At 40.2% G+C, this 19,036-nt stretch overlaps 1 protein-coding gene across 1 annotated transcript in view; it reads left to right on the top strand.

Moving 5' to 3' along the window:
- LOC128701321 (leukotriene A-4 hydrolase) overlaps positions 1 to 19,036 on the top strand; it is a 55,387-nt gene that overhangs the window by 11,723 nt on the left and 24,628 nt on the right. Inside the window, exon 6 of the mRNA XM_070100233.1 lies at positions 2,796 to 2,934. Within this exon, the coding sequence (XP_069956334.1) occupies positions 2,796 to 2,934 (139 nt within the window). The remainder of the gene's footprint in view (positions 1 to 2,795; positions 2,935 to 19,036) is intronic.

Genomic DNA, 19,036 nt, shown 5'->3' with positions numbered 1-19,036 from the left:
TTGAGTTATTGCAATGTTCTTGCATGCATGTTTCTCCCTATCATGCTTCTCATTGTTTCATTGTTCAAATTTGGATCCAGTTCTGCCTGTATTTTCAAAATGTAAATTATATAAATGTATTGTATTTTTTTTTACCTTGACTTCGTGTATAGGGCAAGGAGGAATAACATCTTGTAGGAGTGAGGAAGAGCCAGTTGTGAGTGTGGGGGAAGTTCGTGAGGCAGTAGGTAAAATGAAAGGGGGTAAGGCAGCCGGGATTGATGGGATAAAGATAGAAATGTTAAAAGCAGGTGGGGATATAGTTTTGGAGTGGTTGGTGCAATTATTTAATAAATGTATGGAAGAGGGTAAGGTACCTAGGGATTGGCAGAGAGCATGCATAGTTCCTTTGTATAAAGGCAAAGGGGATAAAAGAGAGTGCAAAAATTATAGGGGGATAAGTCTGTTGAGTGTACCTGGTAAAGTGTATGGTAGAGTTATAATTGAAAGAATTAAGAGTAAGACGGAGAATAGGATAGCAGATGAACAAGGAGGCTTTAGGAAAGGTAGGGGGTGTGTGGACCAGGTGTTTACAGTGAAACATATAAGTGAACAGTATTTAGATAAGGCTAAAGAGGTCTTTGTGGCATTTATGGATTTGGAAAAGGCGTATGACAGGGTGGATAGGGGGGCAATGTGGCAGATGTTGCAAGTGTATGGTGTAGGAGGTAGGTTACTGAAAGCAGTGAAGAGTTTTTACGAGGATAGTGAGGCTCAAGTTAGAGTATGTAGGAAAGAGGGAAATTTTTTCCCAGTAAAAGTAGGCCTTAGACAAGGATGTGTGATGTCACCGTGGTTGTTTAATATATTTATAGATGGGGTTGTAAGAGAAGTAAATGCGAGGGTCTTGGCAAGAGGCGTGGAGTTAAAAGATAAAGAATCACACACAAAGTGGGAGTTGTCACAGCTGCTCTTTGCTGATGACACTGTGCTCTTGGGAGATTCTGAAGAGAAGTTGCAGAGATTGGTGGATGAATTTGGTAGGGTGTGCAAAAGAAGAAAATTAAAGGTGAATACAGGAAAGAGTAAGGTTATGAGGATAACAAAAAGATTAGGTGATGAAAGATTGAATATCAGATTGGAGGGAGAGAGTATGGAGGAGGTGAACGTATTCAGATATTTGGGAGTGGACGTGTCAGCGGATGGGTCTATGAAAGATGAGGTGAATCATAGAATTGATGAGGGAAAAAGAGTGAGTGGTGCACTTAGGAGTCTGTGGAGACAGAGAACTTTGTCCTTGGAGGCAAAGAGGGGAATGTATGAGAGTATAGTTTTACCAACGCTCTTATATGGGTGTGAAGCGTGGGTGATGAATGTTGCAGCGAGGAGAAGGCTGGAGGCAGTGGAGATGTCATGTCTGAGGGCAATGTGTGGTGTGAATATAATGCAGAGAATTCGTAGTTTGGAAGTTAGGAGGAGGTGCGGGATTACCAAAACTGTTGTCCAGAGGGCTGAGGAAGGGTTGTTGAGGTGGTTCGGACATGTAGAGAGAATGGAGCGAAATAGAATGACTTCAAGAGTGTATCAGTCTGTAGTGGAAGGAAGGCGGGGTAGGGGTCGGCCTAGGAAGGGTTGGAGGGAGGGGGTAAAGGAGGTTTTGTGTGCGAGGGGCTTGGACTTCCAGCAGGCATGCGTGAGCGTGTTTGATAGGAGTGAATGGAGACAAATGGTTTTTAATACTTGACGTGCTGTTGGAGTGTGAGCAAAGTAACATTTATGAAGGGATTCAGGGAAACCGGCAGGCCGGACTTGAGTCCTGGAGATGGGAAGTACAGTGCCTGCACTCTGAAGGAGGGGTGTTAATGTTGCAGTTTAAAAACTGTAGTGTAAAGCACCCTTCTGGCAAGACAGTGATGGAGTGAATGATGGTGAAAGTTTTTCTTTTTCGGGCCACCCTGCCTTGGTGGGAATCGGCCGGTGTGATAATAAAAAAAAAAAAAAATAAATTTTTTTCCAACTTTGCACATTGAGTTCTGGAGCAATGTTAGTCATATCCAGAATGTTCATCAGCTGACTTGTGATTTAGAGTGGTGCCCTCAATACAACTATGGTCTGAGGGCTGCACTTTATACACATAATGTTTGGAGGCATAAATTCTGATGTTGGATTGATCTTGGCCAAGGTTATGTGACTTGGGAGATGCTTTGTTTAGGAGGTGGAAGGCTTTGAAGGGCAATTTCTTGGCATTTTGATATTTTTCTTCTAGAGAGAGGAACATTTTATCAAACCAGTCCTGAAATACAGTGTTCTGGATCCAGGCCTTTGTATTTGCCCTGACAATTGCTCCCTATTGTTGCTTTGAAGTGCATGTGGGTTGAGTAAGTTGAAGGAATGATAAAGTACTGTAACAATGGCTTCATTATGATTACATCAGTCTACCCGGTGATAATTCTGTGTGAGTAGTTAGAGTAAAACATACTGCAGTATAGGTGTCATGTTAAACTGAGACCAGTTGACCTACATTGGGGTATCAGTTATGATCAGGAGGAAGTCTGGGTTAGTTTAAATATAATCCATATCAAATAAAGTAAGCAATTTAAAAAAATTTCATGGCTATTTCTCAAATTTTATTGATTTTTTTTTTTTTTGTTCACTTCTGTTCATAAAAAAATAATTGTACACATGACTTAACCAAGTCAAGCACTGCCAGTTTTCAGAAATGAGTGGTTTTATATTAAATATATGTATTAGAAAATACATTCTACATCTGCAAAAATTTAAAATCTATGTATGTTATATTGTAAAATATTTTCCAGGTTTCGACAGCCAGTGCCAATGCCTTCATACTTAATAGCAATAGCAGTGGGAGCGCTAGAGAGTAGGAAGATTGGACCACGCTCTCTGGTATGGTCTGAGAAGGAGCTCGTCGAGAAAGCAGAATATGAGTTTTCTGAGGTAAAACTCCTACAGATCTATTAGAAAAATAAATTTTATTTTTATAGATCCTATATCAGTATTTGGGGTATATGTTTCTATCATTTAAATTAAGTGTTACTAAAACAAGATTGGTGAAGTAGATACATTACAGGATGAAAATGACAGGTGAAGGACTGTTGCATTTCTGTAAATGATGAGGAGAGCACTAATTGAGGAGTTCAAACAGTTTCTCTTGAATTATGGAGTGATGGTAAAATCTTACAAGAATAGCCATGTTATAGAAATTTTAAGGGAATTTCAGGTTAAGTTAAAATTGTGCATTTGTTGCGGTATAAGTCCCTGATATCTGGACATGGTTTTTGATATCTTTGCTTATACCTATCACATGAGATTTTAGATTTATTTTTGTGCATTTTCTGGATGCAGCAGTCACGCATCATACAAGTAATATATATACAGGAGGGCCCCGCTTTACGGCATTTCACTTTACGGCGTTCCGCTAATACGGTCATTTCAAATTATGACCAAAACTCGCTATACGGCTCCCCCCACCTGACTTTCTAATGCGGTCACCATGCCCCACCCTGTTTGTTTACATTCTCCGTGAGCTCAGTAAGCACTAAGTCTCTCCATTTTGTCTGGAAACTCCAAAATTTCAAGTGTTTTTAAAAGTTATTTCATATTTTATATATACATGTACTCTGATAATTATACTTATGTATACCTGTACCTAAATAAACTTACATACTGTGCTGGCATGCAGGTACACATTAAAATCGGTAAGTGTCTTATGTCTCCAGACGTCATATTAGTAATGATAATAATAATCATCGAGTCATTTAAATGTCGTATATTACGTTAATATACACATTTTCATTAATCCATCTATGATATTTTTTTCAAAATTATATAATAAACACGATGCATAACATACAAATAAGATAAATACACCCCACAGTAGAATAAATAAACATAAATGTGAGATGTGGTAGCAGACGACTTGCACAAGTGACGCCATATTAGAAATGATAATAATAATAATAACAATACTCACCGAGTCTCATTAAATGTCGTATATTACGTTAATATACACATTTTCATTAATCCATCCATGATATTTTTTTCAAAATTATATAATAAACACGATACATAACATAAAAAGATGATAAATACACCCCACAATAGAATAAATAAACATAAATATAAGATGTGGGAGCCAGATAACTTGTACAAGTGACGGCAAGAATAACATTTTCTCTAATCTAACATAAGAGAAAATGTGTTACTGGGGGTAACTGTAGAAAATTATTCCTTTCGTATGTATGTAGGTAAGTTTATTCAGGTATACACAAATACAGTTACATAGATTATCATACATAACAACATATGTGTAGAGAACCTAGGATAACCCAAAAAAGTCAGTGTGACTTACTTCCATTGCCTTCACTCAGAGCTTCATTTCTTCTCAAAATGTTACATGAGAATGGGAGTGTTCTTCTTTATTAATTCTACCGTATCAATGTAGAGACAACCTGTACACAATGTAACTTGTACACAAACCAGACGTGTACACTTCGTTTGTTTACAAAACTTACGTTCGCCTGGTTTGTTTACATAACTCTGCGCCTGTCCCCTCTCATGTACTCATTCTTTCTCTCTCTCATTTATTCGTTTTATCTCATTTACTTACTCCTGACCCTACATTAAGACTACAAATATTTTAAGGTAAGTAATGAGTGAACTGTATATACATTTTATAGCTCTGGGATGCTTAAATATCATAGAATATATGTGTGGGTGGGTTGGCCTGGTATGGTAGCCCGGCTGACTACCATACATACCACACTTGATTTCTTACAATAAATACTACTTGTCTCACCCTAGATTAAGACTATAAATATTTTAAGGTAAGTAATGAGTGCACTATGTGTGTATTGTACTTTTTTATTGTTTTTTGATGCCTGGTTCTATTGCTAACTTAATATATGTTAGTGTAAACTTGTTATCTAGTGTTTGTATGCATTTATAAGTGGAAAAAAAGGGTGTTCCACTTTACGGCGGTTTCCGCTTTACGGCGGTAGCCTGGAACCTAACCTGCCGTATAAGTGGGGCCCTGCTGTATATTGTTATGTGCACTTTTTATGCCAAACATTTAAATACTGTCATAGTGAGGGTCTTAGCCTTTGGTCTTATAACTCACGTGTAAAGAAACTATAGTAGCTGAACCATGCTGCCTTTGGCTGCCATATTTAATCATCTCAGTAACATTAAATTTTCAGCATGGTTCAAAGCATATATGCTACAATTCATTAATTTCCAATGGCCAGACCCATACTTTCAAAAATGTTATACTACATATAATATATTAAAATCAGTTTGTTGTTATTGATATGAATACTAATAACTTTTTGAGGTGGTTGTTTGACTAAAGTCAAGTGACTTCTTATTGCAAGGAGATTATTTGCCTTAGTTCATATCTGTTTAAAAATATTCCCCTTCATTGGGAAATTAACTCTTCACTTCTGGTTTAGAAAGAAAAAGAGTGAAAGTCAGATATCAAGGGGAATTATACTTTGAGTTGTACATGGACTAACATTGAATAACAGCCTCAAAAGAAAACTATTCAGTCAGATCTGGGCAGTAATATAAACGTTAGGAATTTATGAATTGTAAAATGACATGAAGTTGATATCAAGACTCCTGTCTGTCCTTTAGAGGTATGTAACTCTTTGATGGAAATATGAAACTTATAATCTAATATTTTATGTTATAATGAATGGGTTTATTGTTTATTGGTAACCACTAATTAACATAGATTATTTACTTTTTTTATTAGTTATTGTAAAAGTATTTGCTGAATTATAAATTATCCCATCTCCAGGAGACATATTGTTTAAGGGATTTTATTGCTAAATAGGGAAAGAAAAGTATCTTTTAACCTCCCAGGGAGGTACTACCGTCCTGCCAAGTGAGTGTAAAACGAAAGCCTGCAATTGTTTTACATGATGGTAGGATTGCTGGTGTCTTTTGTCTGTCTCATAAATATGCAAGATTACAGGTACGTCTTGCTGCTTCTTCTTACACTTAGGTCACACTAAGGGAGGAGGAAGTTCGGGTGAGATATAAGTAACTATTGGCAGAAAGGTGAGCTGGTGTAAGTATGAGTAGAGGGGGGATGGGGTTGAAGAAGGTTGGAATAGTTTTAAAAATGCAGTATTAGAATGTGGGGCAGAAGTTTGTGGTTATAGGAGGGTGGGAGCAGGAGGAAAGAGGAGTGATTGGTGAAATGATGAAGTAAAGGGTGTGATAAAATAGAAAAAGGTAGCTTATGAGAGGTTTTTACAAAGCAGAAGTGTTATAAGAAGAGCAGAGTATATGGAGAATAAAAGAAAAGTGAAGAGAATGGTGAGAGAGTGCAAAAGGAAAGCAGATGATAGAGTGGGAGAGGCACTGTCAAGAAATTTTAGTGAAAATAAGAAAAATTTTTCAAGTGAGTTAAACAAGTTAAGAAAGCCTAAGGAACAAATGGATTTGTCAGTTAAAAACAGAGTAGGAGAGTTAGTAGATGGGGAGATGGAGGTATTGGGTAGATGGCGAGAATACTTTGAAGAGCTTTTAAATGTCGACGAAGAAAGCTAGGCGGTAATTTCATGCACTGGCCAGGGAGGTATACCATTTTTTAGGAGTGAAGAAGAGCAGAATGTAAGTGCAGGGAGGTACGTGATGCATTACGTAGAATGAAAGGGGGTAAAGCAGCTGGAACTGACGGGATCATGACAGAAATGTTAAAAGCAGGGGGGATGTAGTGTTAGAGTGGTTGGTAATTTTGTTTAATAAATGTATGAAAGAGGGGAAGGTACCTAGGGATTGGCAGAGAGCATGTATAGTCCCTTTATATAAAGGGATGGGGGACAAAAGAGATTGTAAAAATTATAGGAGAATAAGTTTACTGAGTGACTCACGGAATCGTAATGACACAATTGCGGGTTCAATCCCGGCCGGGGTATGGTAAGTTTACTGAGTATACCAGGAAAAGTGTACGGTAGGGTTATTATTGAAAGAATTAGAGGTAAGACAGAATGTAGGATTGCAGATGAGCAAGGATGTTTCAGAGTGGGTAGGGGATGTGTAGATCAGGTGTTTACATTGAAGCATATATGTGAACAGTATCTAGATAAAGGTAGGGAAGTTTTTATTGCATTTATGGATTTAGAAAAGGCATATGATAGAATGGATAGGGGAGCAATGTGGCAGATGTTGCAAGCGTATAGAATAGGTGGTAAGTTACTAAATGCTGTGAAGAGTTTTTATGAGGATAGTGAGGCTCAGGTTAGGGTGTGTAGAAGAGAGGGAGACTACTTCCCGGTAAAAGTAGGTCTTAGACAGGGATGTGTAATGTCACCATGGTTGTTTAATATGTTTATAGATGGGGTTGTAAAAGAAGTAAATGCTAGGGTGTTCGGGAGAGGGGTGGAATTAAATTATGGGGAATCAAATACAAAATGAGAAGTGACACAGTTACTTTTTGCTGATGATACTGTGCTTATGGGATATTCTAAAGAAAAATTGCAGAGGTTATTGGATGAGTTTGGGAATGTGTGTAAAGGTAGAAAGTTGAAAGTGAACATAGAAAAGAGTAAGGTGATGAAGGTATCAAATGATTTAGATAAAGAAAAATTGGATATCAAATTGGGGAGGAGGAGTATGGAAGAAGTGAATGTTTTCAGATACTTGGGAGTTGACGTGTCGGCAGATGGATTTATGAAGGATGAGGTTAATCATAGAATTGATGAGGGAAAAAAGGTGAGTGGTGTGTTGAGGTATATGTGGAGTCAAAAAATGTTATCTATGGAGGCAAAGAAGGGAATGTATGAAAGTATAGTAGCACCAACACTCTTATATGGGTGTGAAGCTTGGGTGGTAAATGCAGCAGCGAGGAGATGGTTGGAGGCAGTGGAGATGTCCTGTTTAAGGGCAATGTGTGGTGTAAATATTATGCAGAAAATTCGGAGTGTGGAAATTAGGAGAAGGTGTGGAGTTAATAAAAGTATTAGTCAGAGGGCAGAAGAGGGGTTGTTGAGGTGGTTTGGTCATTTAGAGAGAATGGATCAAAGTAGAATGACATGGAAAGCATATAAATCTATAGGGGAAGGAAGGCGGGGTAGGGGTCATCCTCGAAAGGGTTGGAGAGACGGGGTAAAGGAGGTTTTGTGGGCAAGGGGCTTGGACTTCCAGCAAGCGTGCGTGAGCGTGTTAGATAGGAGTGAATGGAGACGAATGGTACTTGGGACCTGACAATCTGTTGGAGTGTGAGCAGGGTAATATTTAGTGAAGGGATTCAGGGAAACCGGTTATTTTCATATAGTTGGACTTGAGTCCTGGAAATGGGAAGTACAATGCCTGCACTTTAAAGGAGGGGTTTGGGATATTGGCAGTTTGGAGGGATATGTTGTGTATCTTTATATGTGTATGCTTCTGGACTGTTGTATTCTGAGCACCTCTGCAAAAACAGTGATAATGTGTGAGTGTGGTGAAAGTGTTGAATGATGATGAAAGTATTTTCTTTTTGGGGATTTTCTTTCTTTTTTGGGCCACCCTGCCTCGGTGGGAGACGGCCGACTTGTTGAAAAAAAAAATATATATGTATATATTATAGGTAGTAGGTTGGTAGACAGCAACCACCCAGGGAGGTACTACCGTCCTGCCAAGTGAGTGTAAAACGAAAGCCTGTAATTGTTTTACATGATGGTAGGATTGCTGGTGTCTTTTGTCTGTCTCATAAATATGCAAGATTACAGGTACGTCTTGCTACTTCTACTTACACTTAGGTCACACTACACATACATGTACACGTTTATTTATACACACTCATCTGAGTTTTCTTTGATTTTATCTTAATAGTTCTTGGTGAAATGATTGGTGAAATGATGATGTAAAGAGAGTAGTAAGGGAGAAAAAGTTAGCATATGAGAAGTTTTTACAAAGTAGAAGTGATGCAAGGAGGGAAGAGTATATGGAGAAAAAGAGAGAAGTTAAGAGAGTGGTGAAGCAATGTAAAAAGAGAGCAAATGAGAGAGTGGGTGAGATGTTATCAACAAATTTTGTTGAAAATAAGAAAAAGTTTTGGAGTGAGATTAACAAGTTAAGAAAGCCTAGAGAACAAATGGATTTGTCAGTTAAAAATAGGAGAGGAGAGTTATTAAATGGAGAGTTAGAGGTATTGGGAAGATGGAAGGAATATTTTGAGGAATTGTTAAATGTTGATGAAGATAGGGAAGCTGTGATTTCGTGTATAGGGCAAGGAGGAATAACATCTTGTAGGAGTGAGGAAGAGCCAGTTGTGAGTGTGGGGGAAGTTCGTGAGGCAGTAGGTAAAATGAAAGGGGGTAAGGCAGCCGGGATTGATGGGATAAAGATAGAAATGTTAAAAGCAGGTGGGGATATAGTTTTGGAGTGGTTGGTGCAATTATTTAATAAATGTATGGAAGAGGGTAAGGTACCTAGGGATTGGCAGAGAGCATGCATAGTTCCTTTGTATAAAGGCAAAGGGGATAAAAGAGAGTGCAAAAATTATAGGGGGATAAGTCTGTTGAGTGTACCTGGTAAAGTGTATGGTAGAGTTATAATTGAAAGAATTAAGAGTAAGACGGAGAATAGGATAGCAGATGAACAAGGAGGCTTTAGGAAAGGTAGGGGGTATGTGGACCAGGTGTTTACAGTGAAACATATAAGTGAACAGTATTTAGATAAGGCTAAAGAGGTCTTTGTGGCATTTATGGATTTGGAAAAGGCGTATGACAGGGTGGATAGGGGGGCAATGTGGCAGATGTTGCAAGTGTATGGTGTAGGAGGTAGGTTACTGAAAGCAGTGAAGAGTTTTTACGAGGATAGTGAGGCTCAAGTTAGAGTATGTAGGAAAGAGGGAAATTTTTTCCCAGTAAAAGTAGGCCTTAGACAAGGATGTGTGATGTCACCGTGGTTGTTTAATATATTTATAGATGGGGTTGTAAGAGAAGTAAATGCGAGGGTCTTGGCAAGAGGCGTGGAGTTAAAAGATAAAGAATCACACACAAAGTGGGAGTTGTCACAGCTGCTCTTTGCTGATGACACTGTGCTCTTGGGAGATTCTGAAGAGAAGTTGCAGAGATTGGTGGATGAATTTGGTAGGGTTTGCAAAAGAAGAAAATTAAAGGTGAATACAGGAAAGAGTAAGGTTATGAGGATAACAAAAAGATTAGGTGATGAAAGATTGAATATCAGATTGGAGGGAGAGAGTATGGAGGAGGTGAACGTATTCAGATATTTGGGAGTGGACGTGTCAGCGGATGGGTCTATGAAAGATGAGGTGAATCATAGAATTGATGAGGGAGAAAGAGTGAGTGGTGCACTTAGGAGTCTGTGGAGACAAAGAACTTTGTCCTTGGAGGCAAAGAGGGGAATGTATTAGAGTATAGTTTTACCAACGCTCTTATATGGGTGTGAAGCGTGGGTGATGAATGTTGCAGCGAGGAGAAGGCTGGAGGCAGTGGAGATGTCATGTCTGAGGGCAATGTGTGGTGTGAATATAATGCAGAGAATTCGTAGTTTGGAAGTTAGGAGGAGGTGCGGGATTACCAAAACTGTTGTCCAGAGGGCTGAGGAAGGGTTGTTGAGGTGGTTCGGACATGTAGAGAGAATGGAGCGAAACAGAATGACTTCAAGAGTGTATCAGTCTGTAGTGGAAGGAAGGCGGGGTAGGGGTCGGCCTAGGAAGGGTTGGAGGGAGGGGGTAAAGGAGGTTTTGTGTGCGAGGGGCTTGGACTTCCAGCAGGCATGCGTGAGCGTGTTTGATAGGAGTGAATGGAGACAAATGGTTTTTAATACTTGACGTGCTGTTGGAGTGTGAGCAAAGTAACATTTATGAAGGGATTCAGGGAAACCGGCAGGCCGGACTTGAGTCCTGGAGATGGGAAGTACAGTGCCTGCACTCTGAAGGAGGGGTGTTAATGTTGCAGTTTAAAAACTGTAGTGTAAAGCACCCTTCTGGCAAGACAGTGATGGAGTGAATGATGGTGAAAGTTTTTCTTTTTCGGGCCACCCTGCCTTGGTGGGAATCGGCCGGTGTGATAATAAAAAAAAAAAAAAAATAAGTTCTTGGTCTTATTACTTTTCCTTTTATATCCATGGGGAAGTGGAATAAGAATCTTTCCTCCGTAAGCCATGCGTGTTGTAAAAGTCAACTAAAATGCCGGGAACAATGGGCTAGTAAACCCTTTTCCTGTAAAGATTACTAAAAAGAATAAGAAGAAGAAAATTGTCAAAGTGGGAAGTCTGTGCGTGGATGTTGTGCAAATGATAAAAAAGAGATTATTGTGGATGTTATGAATGAGAAGAAACTGGATGTCCTGGCTTTAAGTGAAACAAAGCTGAAGGGGTGGGAGAGTTTCAATGGAGAGGAATAAATGGGATTAGGTCAGGGGTTTCAAATAGAGTTAGAGCTAAAGAAGGAGTAGCAATAATGTTGAAGGATAAGCTATGGCAGGAAAAGAGGGACTACAAATGTATAAATTCAAGGATTATGTGGAGTAAAATAAAGATTGGATGTGAAAAGTGGGTTATAGTAAGCGTGTATGCACCTGGAGAAGAGAGAAGTGTAGAGGAGAGAGAGAGATTCTGGGAAATGTTGAGTGAATGCGTGGGGAGTTTTGAATCAAGTGTGAGAGTAATGGTGGTTGGGGATTTCAATGCTAAAGTGGGTAAAAATGTTATGGAGGGAGTAGTAGGTAAATTTGGGGTGCCAGGGGTAAATGTAAATGGGGAGCCTTTAATTGAGCTATGTGTAGAAAGAAATGTGGTAATAAGTAATACATATTTTATGAAAAAGAGGATAAATAAATATACAAGGTATGATGTAGCACGTAATGAAAGTAGTTTGTTAGATTATGTATTGGTGGATGAAAGGTTGATGGGTAGGCTCCAGGATGTACATGTTTATAGAGGGGCAACTGATATATCGGATCATTATTTAGTTGTAGCTACAGTTAGAGTAAGAGGTAGATGGGAAAAGAGGAAGGTGGCAACAACAAGTAAGAGGGAGGTGAAAGTGTATAAACTAAGGGAGGAGGAAGTTCGGGCGAGATATAAGCGACTATTGGCAGAAAGGTGGGCTAGTGCAAAGATGAGTAGTGGGGGGGTTGAAGAGGGTTGGAATAGTTTTAAAAATGCAGTATTAGAATGTGGGGCAGAAGTTTGTGGTTATAGGAGGGTGGGGGCAGGAGGAAAGAGGAGTGATTGGTGGAATGATGAAGTAAAGGGTGTGATAAAAGAGAAAAAGGTAGCTTACGAGAGGTTTTTACAAAGCAGAAGTGTTATAAGAAGAGCAGAGTATATGGAGAGTAAAAGAAACGTGAAGAGAGTGGTGAGAGAGTGCAAAAGGAGAGCAGATGAAAGAGTGGGAGAGGCACTGTCAAGAAATTTTAATGAAAATAAGAAAAAATTTAGGAGTGAGTTAAACAAGTTAAGAAAGCCTAGGGAAAGTATGGATTTGTCAGTTAAAAACAGAGTAGGGGAGTTAGTAGATGGGGAGAGGGAGGTATTAGGTAGATGGCGAGAATATTTTGAGGAACTTTTAAATGTTAAGGAAGAAAGGGAGGCGGTAATTTCATGCACTGGCCAGGGAGGTATACCATCTTTTAGGAGTGAAGAAGAGCAGAATGTAAGTGTGGTGGAGGTACGTGAGGCATTACGTAGAATGAAAGGGGGTAAAGCAGCTGGAACTGATGGGATCATGACAGAAATGTTAAAAGCAGGGGGGGATATAGTGTTGGAGTGGTTGGTACTTTTGTTTAATAAATGTATGAAAGAGGGGAAGGTACCTAGGGATTGGCGGAGAGCATGTATAGTCCCTTTATATAAAGGGAAAGGGGACAAAAGAGATTGTAAAAATTATAGAGGAATAAGTTTACTGAGTATGCCAGGAAAAGTATACGGTAGGGTTATAATTGAAAGAATTAGAGGTAAGACAGAATGTAGAATTGCGGACGAGCAAGGAGGCTTCAGAGTGGGTAGGGGATGTGTAGATCAAGTGTTTACATTGAAGCATATATGTGAACAGTATTTAGATAAAGGTAGGGAAGTTTTTATTGCATTTATGGATTTAGAAAAGGCATCTGCCACGTGTCGATAGAGGAGCAATGTGGCAGATGTTGCAAGTATATGGAATAGGTGGTAAGTTACTAAATGCTGTAAAGAGCTTTTATGAGGATAGTGAGGCTCAGGTTAGGGTGTGTAGAAGAGAGGGAGAATACTTCCCGGTAAAAGTAGGTCTTAGACAGGGATGTGTAATGTCACCATGGTTGTTTAATATATTTATAGATGGGGTTGTAAAAGAAGTAAATGCTAGGGTGTTCGGGAGAGGGGTGGGATTAAATTATGGGGAATCAAATTCAAAATGGGAATTGACACAGTTACTTTTTGCTGATGATACTGTGCTTATGGGAGATTCTAAAGAAAAATTGCAAAGGTTAGTGGATGAGTTTGAGAATGTGTGTAAAGGTAGAAAGTTGAAAGTGAACATAGAAAAGAGTAAGGTGATGAGGGTATCAAATGATTTAGATAAAGAAAAATTGGATATCAAATTGGGGAGGAGGAGTATGGAAGAAGTGAATGTTTTCAGATACTTGGGAGTTGACGTGTCGGCGGATGGATTTATGAAGGATGAGGTTAATCATAGAATTGATGAGGGAAAAAAGGTGAGTGGTGCGTTGAGGTATATGTGGAGTCAAAAAACGTTATCTATGGAGGCAAAGAAGGGAATGTATGAAAGTATAGTAGTACCAACACACTTATATGGATGTGAAGCTTGGGTGGTAAATGCCGCAGCGAGGAGACGGTTGGAGGCAGTGGAGATGTCCTGTCTAAGGGCAATGTGTGGTGTAAATATTATGCAGAAAATTCGGAGTGTGGAAATTAGGAGAAGGTGTGGAGTTAATAAAAGCATTAGTCAGAGGGCAGAAGAGGGGTTGTTGAGGTGGTTTGGTCATTTAGAGAGAATGGATCAAAGTAGAATGACATGGAAAGCATATAAATCTATAGGGGAAGGAAAGAGGGGTAGGGGTCATCCTCGAAAGGGTTGGAAAGAGGGGGTAAAGGAGGTTTTGTGGGTGAGGGGCTTGGACTTCCAGCAAGCGTGCATGAGCGTGTTAGATAGGAGTGAATGGAGACGAATGATACTTGGGACCTGACGATCTGTTGGAGTGTGAGCAGGGTAATATTTAGTGAAGGGATTCAGGGAAACCGGTTATTTTCATATAGTCAGACTTGAGTCCTGGAAATGGGAAGTACAATGCCTGCACTTTAAAGGAGGGGTTTGGGATATTGGCAGTTTGGAGGGATATGTTGTGTAATATATATATACAGTGGACCCCCGCATAACGGACGCCTTGCATAGTGGACAATCCGCATAGCGGACGCTTTGTTCGCTAAAATTTTGCCCCGCATAGTGGACAAAAACCCGCTCAGCGGCCTTCGTCCGAGACGCGTCCAATGTGCGCCCTCAGCCAGCCTCACATGTGCCGCCTGTGCCATTGTTTACCAGCCAGCCTCCGCGGTAACATCCAAGCATACACTCGGAATATTTCGTATTATTACAGTGTTTTCGGTGCTGTTTCTGGAAAATAAGTGACCATGGGCCCCAAGAAAGCTTCTAGTTCCAACCCTACAGCAATAAGGGTTAGAATTCCCATTGAAATGAAGAAAGAGATCATTGATAAGTATGAAAGTGGAGTGCGTATCACCGACCTGGTCAGGTTGTACAAGAAACCCAAATCAACCATCTCTTCTATTGTGGGCAAGAAAACGGCAATCAAGGAAGCTGTTGTTGCCAAAGGTTTAACTGTGTTTTCGAAACAAAGATCGCAAGTGATGGAAGATGTTGAGAGACTCTTATTGGTGTGGATAAATGAAAAACAGCTAGCAGGAGATAGCGTCTCTCAAGCGATCATATGTGAAAAGGCTAGGAAGTTGCATGAGGATTTAATTAAAAAAATGCCTGCAACTAGTGATGATGTGAGTGAATTTAAGGCCAGCAAAGGTTGGTTTGAGAGATTTAAGAAGCGTAGTGGCATACATAGTGTGATACGGCATGGTGAGGCTGCCAGTTCGGACCACAAAGCGGCTGAAAAATATGTGCATGAATTCAAGGAGTACATAGAAACTGAAGGACTGAAACCTGAACAAGTGTTTAATTGTGATGAAACAGGCCTGTTCTGGAAGAAAATGCCAAGCAGGACCTACATTACTCAGGAGGAAAAGGCACTCCCAGGACATAAGCCTATGAAAGACAGGCTTACTTTGTTGATGTGTGCCAATGCTAGTGGTGATTGCAAAGTTAAGCCTTTATTAGTGTATCACTCTGAAACTCCCAGAGCGTTCAGGCAAAAGAATGTCCTCAAGGATAATTTGTGTGTGCTGTGGAGGGCAAACAGTAAGGCATGGGTCACTAGGGAATTTTTCTATAACTGGTTACACCATGCATTTGCCCCCAATGTGAAAGATTACCTAACTGAAAAGAAATTAGAACTTAAGTGCCTCCTGGTGTTAGACAATGCCCCTGGTCATCCTACAGACGTGGCAGAGCGACTTTATGGGGACATGAGCTTCATTAAGGTCAAGTTTTTGCCTCCTAATACCACTCCTCTCCTGCAGCCCATGGACCAGCAGGTCATTTCCAACTTCAAGAAACTGTACACAAAAGCTCTGTTTCAAAAGTGCTTTGAAGTGACCACAGACACTCGATTGACTCTAAAAGAGTTTTGGAAGGATCACTTTAATATCCTCAATTGTGTAAACCTTATAGGTAAGGCTTGGGAGGGAGTGACTAAGAGAACCTTGAACTCTGCTTGGAAGAAACTGTGGCCAGAATGTGTAGACAAAAGGGATTTTGAAGGGTTTGAGGCTAACCCTGAGAGGAGTATACCAGTTGAGGAATCAATTGTGGCATTGGGGAAGTCCTTGGGGTTGGAGGTTAGTGGGGATGATGTGGAAGAGTTGGTGGAGGAGGACAATGAAGAACTAACCACTGATGAGCTGATAGATCAACTTCAAGAGCAAGAGGCCAGACCTGCGGAAACTGGTTCAAAGGAGGGGAGAGAGAAATTGAAGGAATTGCCTACTTCAAAGATTAAGGAAATGTGTGCAAAATGGCTTGAAGTGCAAACCTTTTTTGATGAAAATCACCCTCACACAGCTATTGCAAGCCGTGCTGGTGACTGTTACAATGACACTGTTGTGAACCACTTTAGACAAATCATAAAGGAACGAGAGGTACAGGCCACTATGGACAGATATGTTGTGCGAAAGAAGTCCAGTGACTCTGAAGCTGGTCCTAGTGGCATTAAAAGAAGAAGGGAAGTAACCCCAGAAAAGGACTTGCCTCCTCAAGTCTTAATGGAAGGGGATTCCCCTTCTAAACACTAACACTCTCTCTCCCCTCCTCCCATCCCATCAATCATCACCAGATCTTCAATAAAAGTAAGTGTCATGTAATTGTGCATGCCTTTTTCAGTTTGTGTGTACTAAAATTAACATTTTTTTGTGGTAAAAAAAATTTTTTTTCATACTTTTGGGTGTCTTGCACGGATTAATTTTATTTCCATTATTTCTTATGGGGAAAATTAATTCACATAGCGAACATTTCGCATAACAGCCAGCCCTCTTGCACGGATTAAGGTCGCTATGCGGGGGTCCACTGTATATGTATGTATGTATATATATATATATATATATATATATATATATATATATATATATATATACAGTGGACCCCCGCATAACGATTTTAATCCGTGCAAGAGGGTAATTGTTATGCGAAATAATCGGTATGTGAATGAATTTTCCCCATAAGAAATAATGGAAATAAAATTAATCCGTGCAAGACACCCAAAAGTATGAAAAAAAAAATTTTTTACCACATGAAATGTTAATTTTAATACACACAAACTGAAAAAGGCATGCACACTTACATGACACTTACTTTTATTGAAGATCTGGTGATGATTGATGGGATGGGAGGAGGGGAGAGAGAGTGTTAGTGTTTAGAAGGGGAATCCCCTTCCATTAAGACTTGAGGTGGCAAGTCCTTTTCTGGGGTTACTTCCCTTCTTCTTTTAATGCCACTAGGGCCAGCTTCAGAGTCACTGGACTTCTTTCGCACAAGATATCTGTCCATAGTAACCTGTACCTCTCGTTCCTTTATTACTTCCCTAAAGTGTTTCACAACATTGTCAGTGTAATAGTCACCAGCACGGCTTGCAATAGCTGTGTGAGGGTGATTTTCATCCATGAAGGTTTGCACTTCAAGCCACTTTGCACAGATTTCTTTAATCTTTGTAGTAGGCAACTTCTTCAATTTCTCTCTCCCCTCCTCTGAACCAGTTTCCTCAGGTCTGGCCTCAGGTCTATCAGCTCATCAGTGGTTAGTTCTTCATTGTCCTCCTCCACCAACTCTTCCACATCCTCCCCACTAACCTCCAACCCCAAGAACTTCCCCAATGCCACAATTGATTCCTCAACTGGTATACTCCTCTCAGGGTTAGCCTCAAACCCTTCAAAATCCCTTTTGTCTACACATTCTGGCCACAGTTTCTTCCAAGCAGAGTTCAAGGTCTTCTTAGTCACTCCCTCCCAAGCCTTACCTATAAGGTTTACACAATTGAGGATATTAAAGTGATCTCTCCAAAACTCTCTTAGAGTCAGTTGAGTTTCTGAGGTCACTACAAAGCACCTTTCAAACAGAGCTTTTGTGTACAGTTTTTTGAAGTTTGCAATAACCTGCTGGTCCATGGGCTGCAGGAGAGGAGTGGTATTAGGAGGCAAAAACTTCACCTTAATGAAGCTCATGTCCCCATAAAGTCGCTCTGCCACGTCTGTAGGATGACCAGGGGCATTGTCTAACACCAGGAGGCACTTAAGGTCTAATTTCTTTTCAGTTAGGTAATCTTTCACATTGGGGGCAAATGCATGGTGTAACCAGTTATAGAAAAAGTCCCTAGTGACCCATGCCTTACTGTTTGCCCTCCACAGCACACACAAATTATCCTTGAGGACATTCTTTTGCCTGAACGCTCTGGGAGTTTCAGAGTGATACACTAATAAAGGCTTAACTTTGCAATCACCACTAGCATTGGCACACATCAACAAAGTAAGCCTGTCTTTCATAGGCTTATGTCCTGGGAGTGCCTTTTCCTCCTGAGTAATGTAGGTCCTGCTTGGCATTTTCTTCCAAAACAGGCCTGTTTCATCACAATTAAACACTTGTTCAGGTTTCAGTCCTTCACTTTCTATGTACTCCTTGAATTCCTGCACATATTTTTCAGCTGCTTTGTGGTCCGAACTGGCAGCCTCACCATGCCTTATCACACTATGGATGCCACTACGCTTCTTAAATCTCTCAAACCAACCTTTGCTGGCCTTAAATTCACTCACATCATCACTAGTTGCAGGCATTTTTTTAATTAAATCCTCATGCAACTTCCTAGCTTTTTCACATATGATCGCTTGAGAGACGCTATCTCCTGCTAGCTGTTTTTCATTTATCCACACCAATAAGAGTCTCTCAACATCTTCCATCACTTGCGATCTTTGTTTCGAAAACACAGTTAAACCTTTGGCAAGAACAGCTTCCTTGATTGTCTTTCTGGTGCCCACAATAGTAACGATGGTTGATTGGGGTTTCTTGTACAATTTGACTAGGTCGGCGATACGCACTCCACTTTCATACTTATCAATAATCTCTTTCTTCATTTCTATTGGAATTCTCACCCTTATTGGTGTACGGTTGGCACTAGAAGCTTTCTTGGGGCCCATGGTCACTTATTTTCCAGAAACAGCACCGAAAACACTGTAATAATACGAAATATTCCGATTGTATGCTTGGATGTTACCGCGGAGGCTGGCTGGTAAACAATGGCACGGGCGGCACATGTGAGGCTGGCTGAGGGCGCACATTGGACGCGTCTCGGACGAAAATCGGTGAGCGGGTTTTTAATCGGTATGCGCGGCAAAATTTTTGCGATTAAAGCAAGCGGTATGCGGATTAATCGCTATGTGATGCCATCGTTATGCGGGGTCCACTGTATATATA

This window comes from Cherax quadricarinatus, chromosome 72 (assembly GCF_038502225.1).
Source record: "Cherax quadricarinatus isolate ZL_2023a chromosome 72, ASM3850222v1, whole genome shotgun sequence".
Lineage (NCBI taxonomy): Eukaryota > Metazoa > Arthropoda > Malacostraca > Decapoda > Parastacidae > Cherax > Cherax quadricarinatus.
The sequence above is the reverse complement of the archived record's forward strand: the minus strand, read 5'-3'. Positions and strand labels throughout refer to the sequence as shown.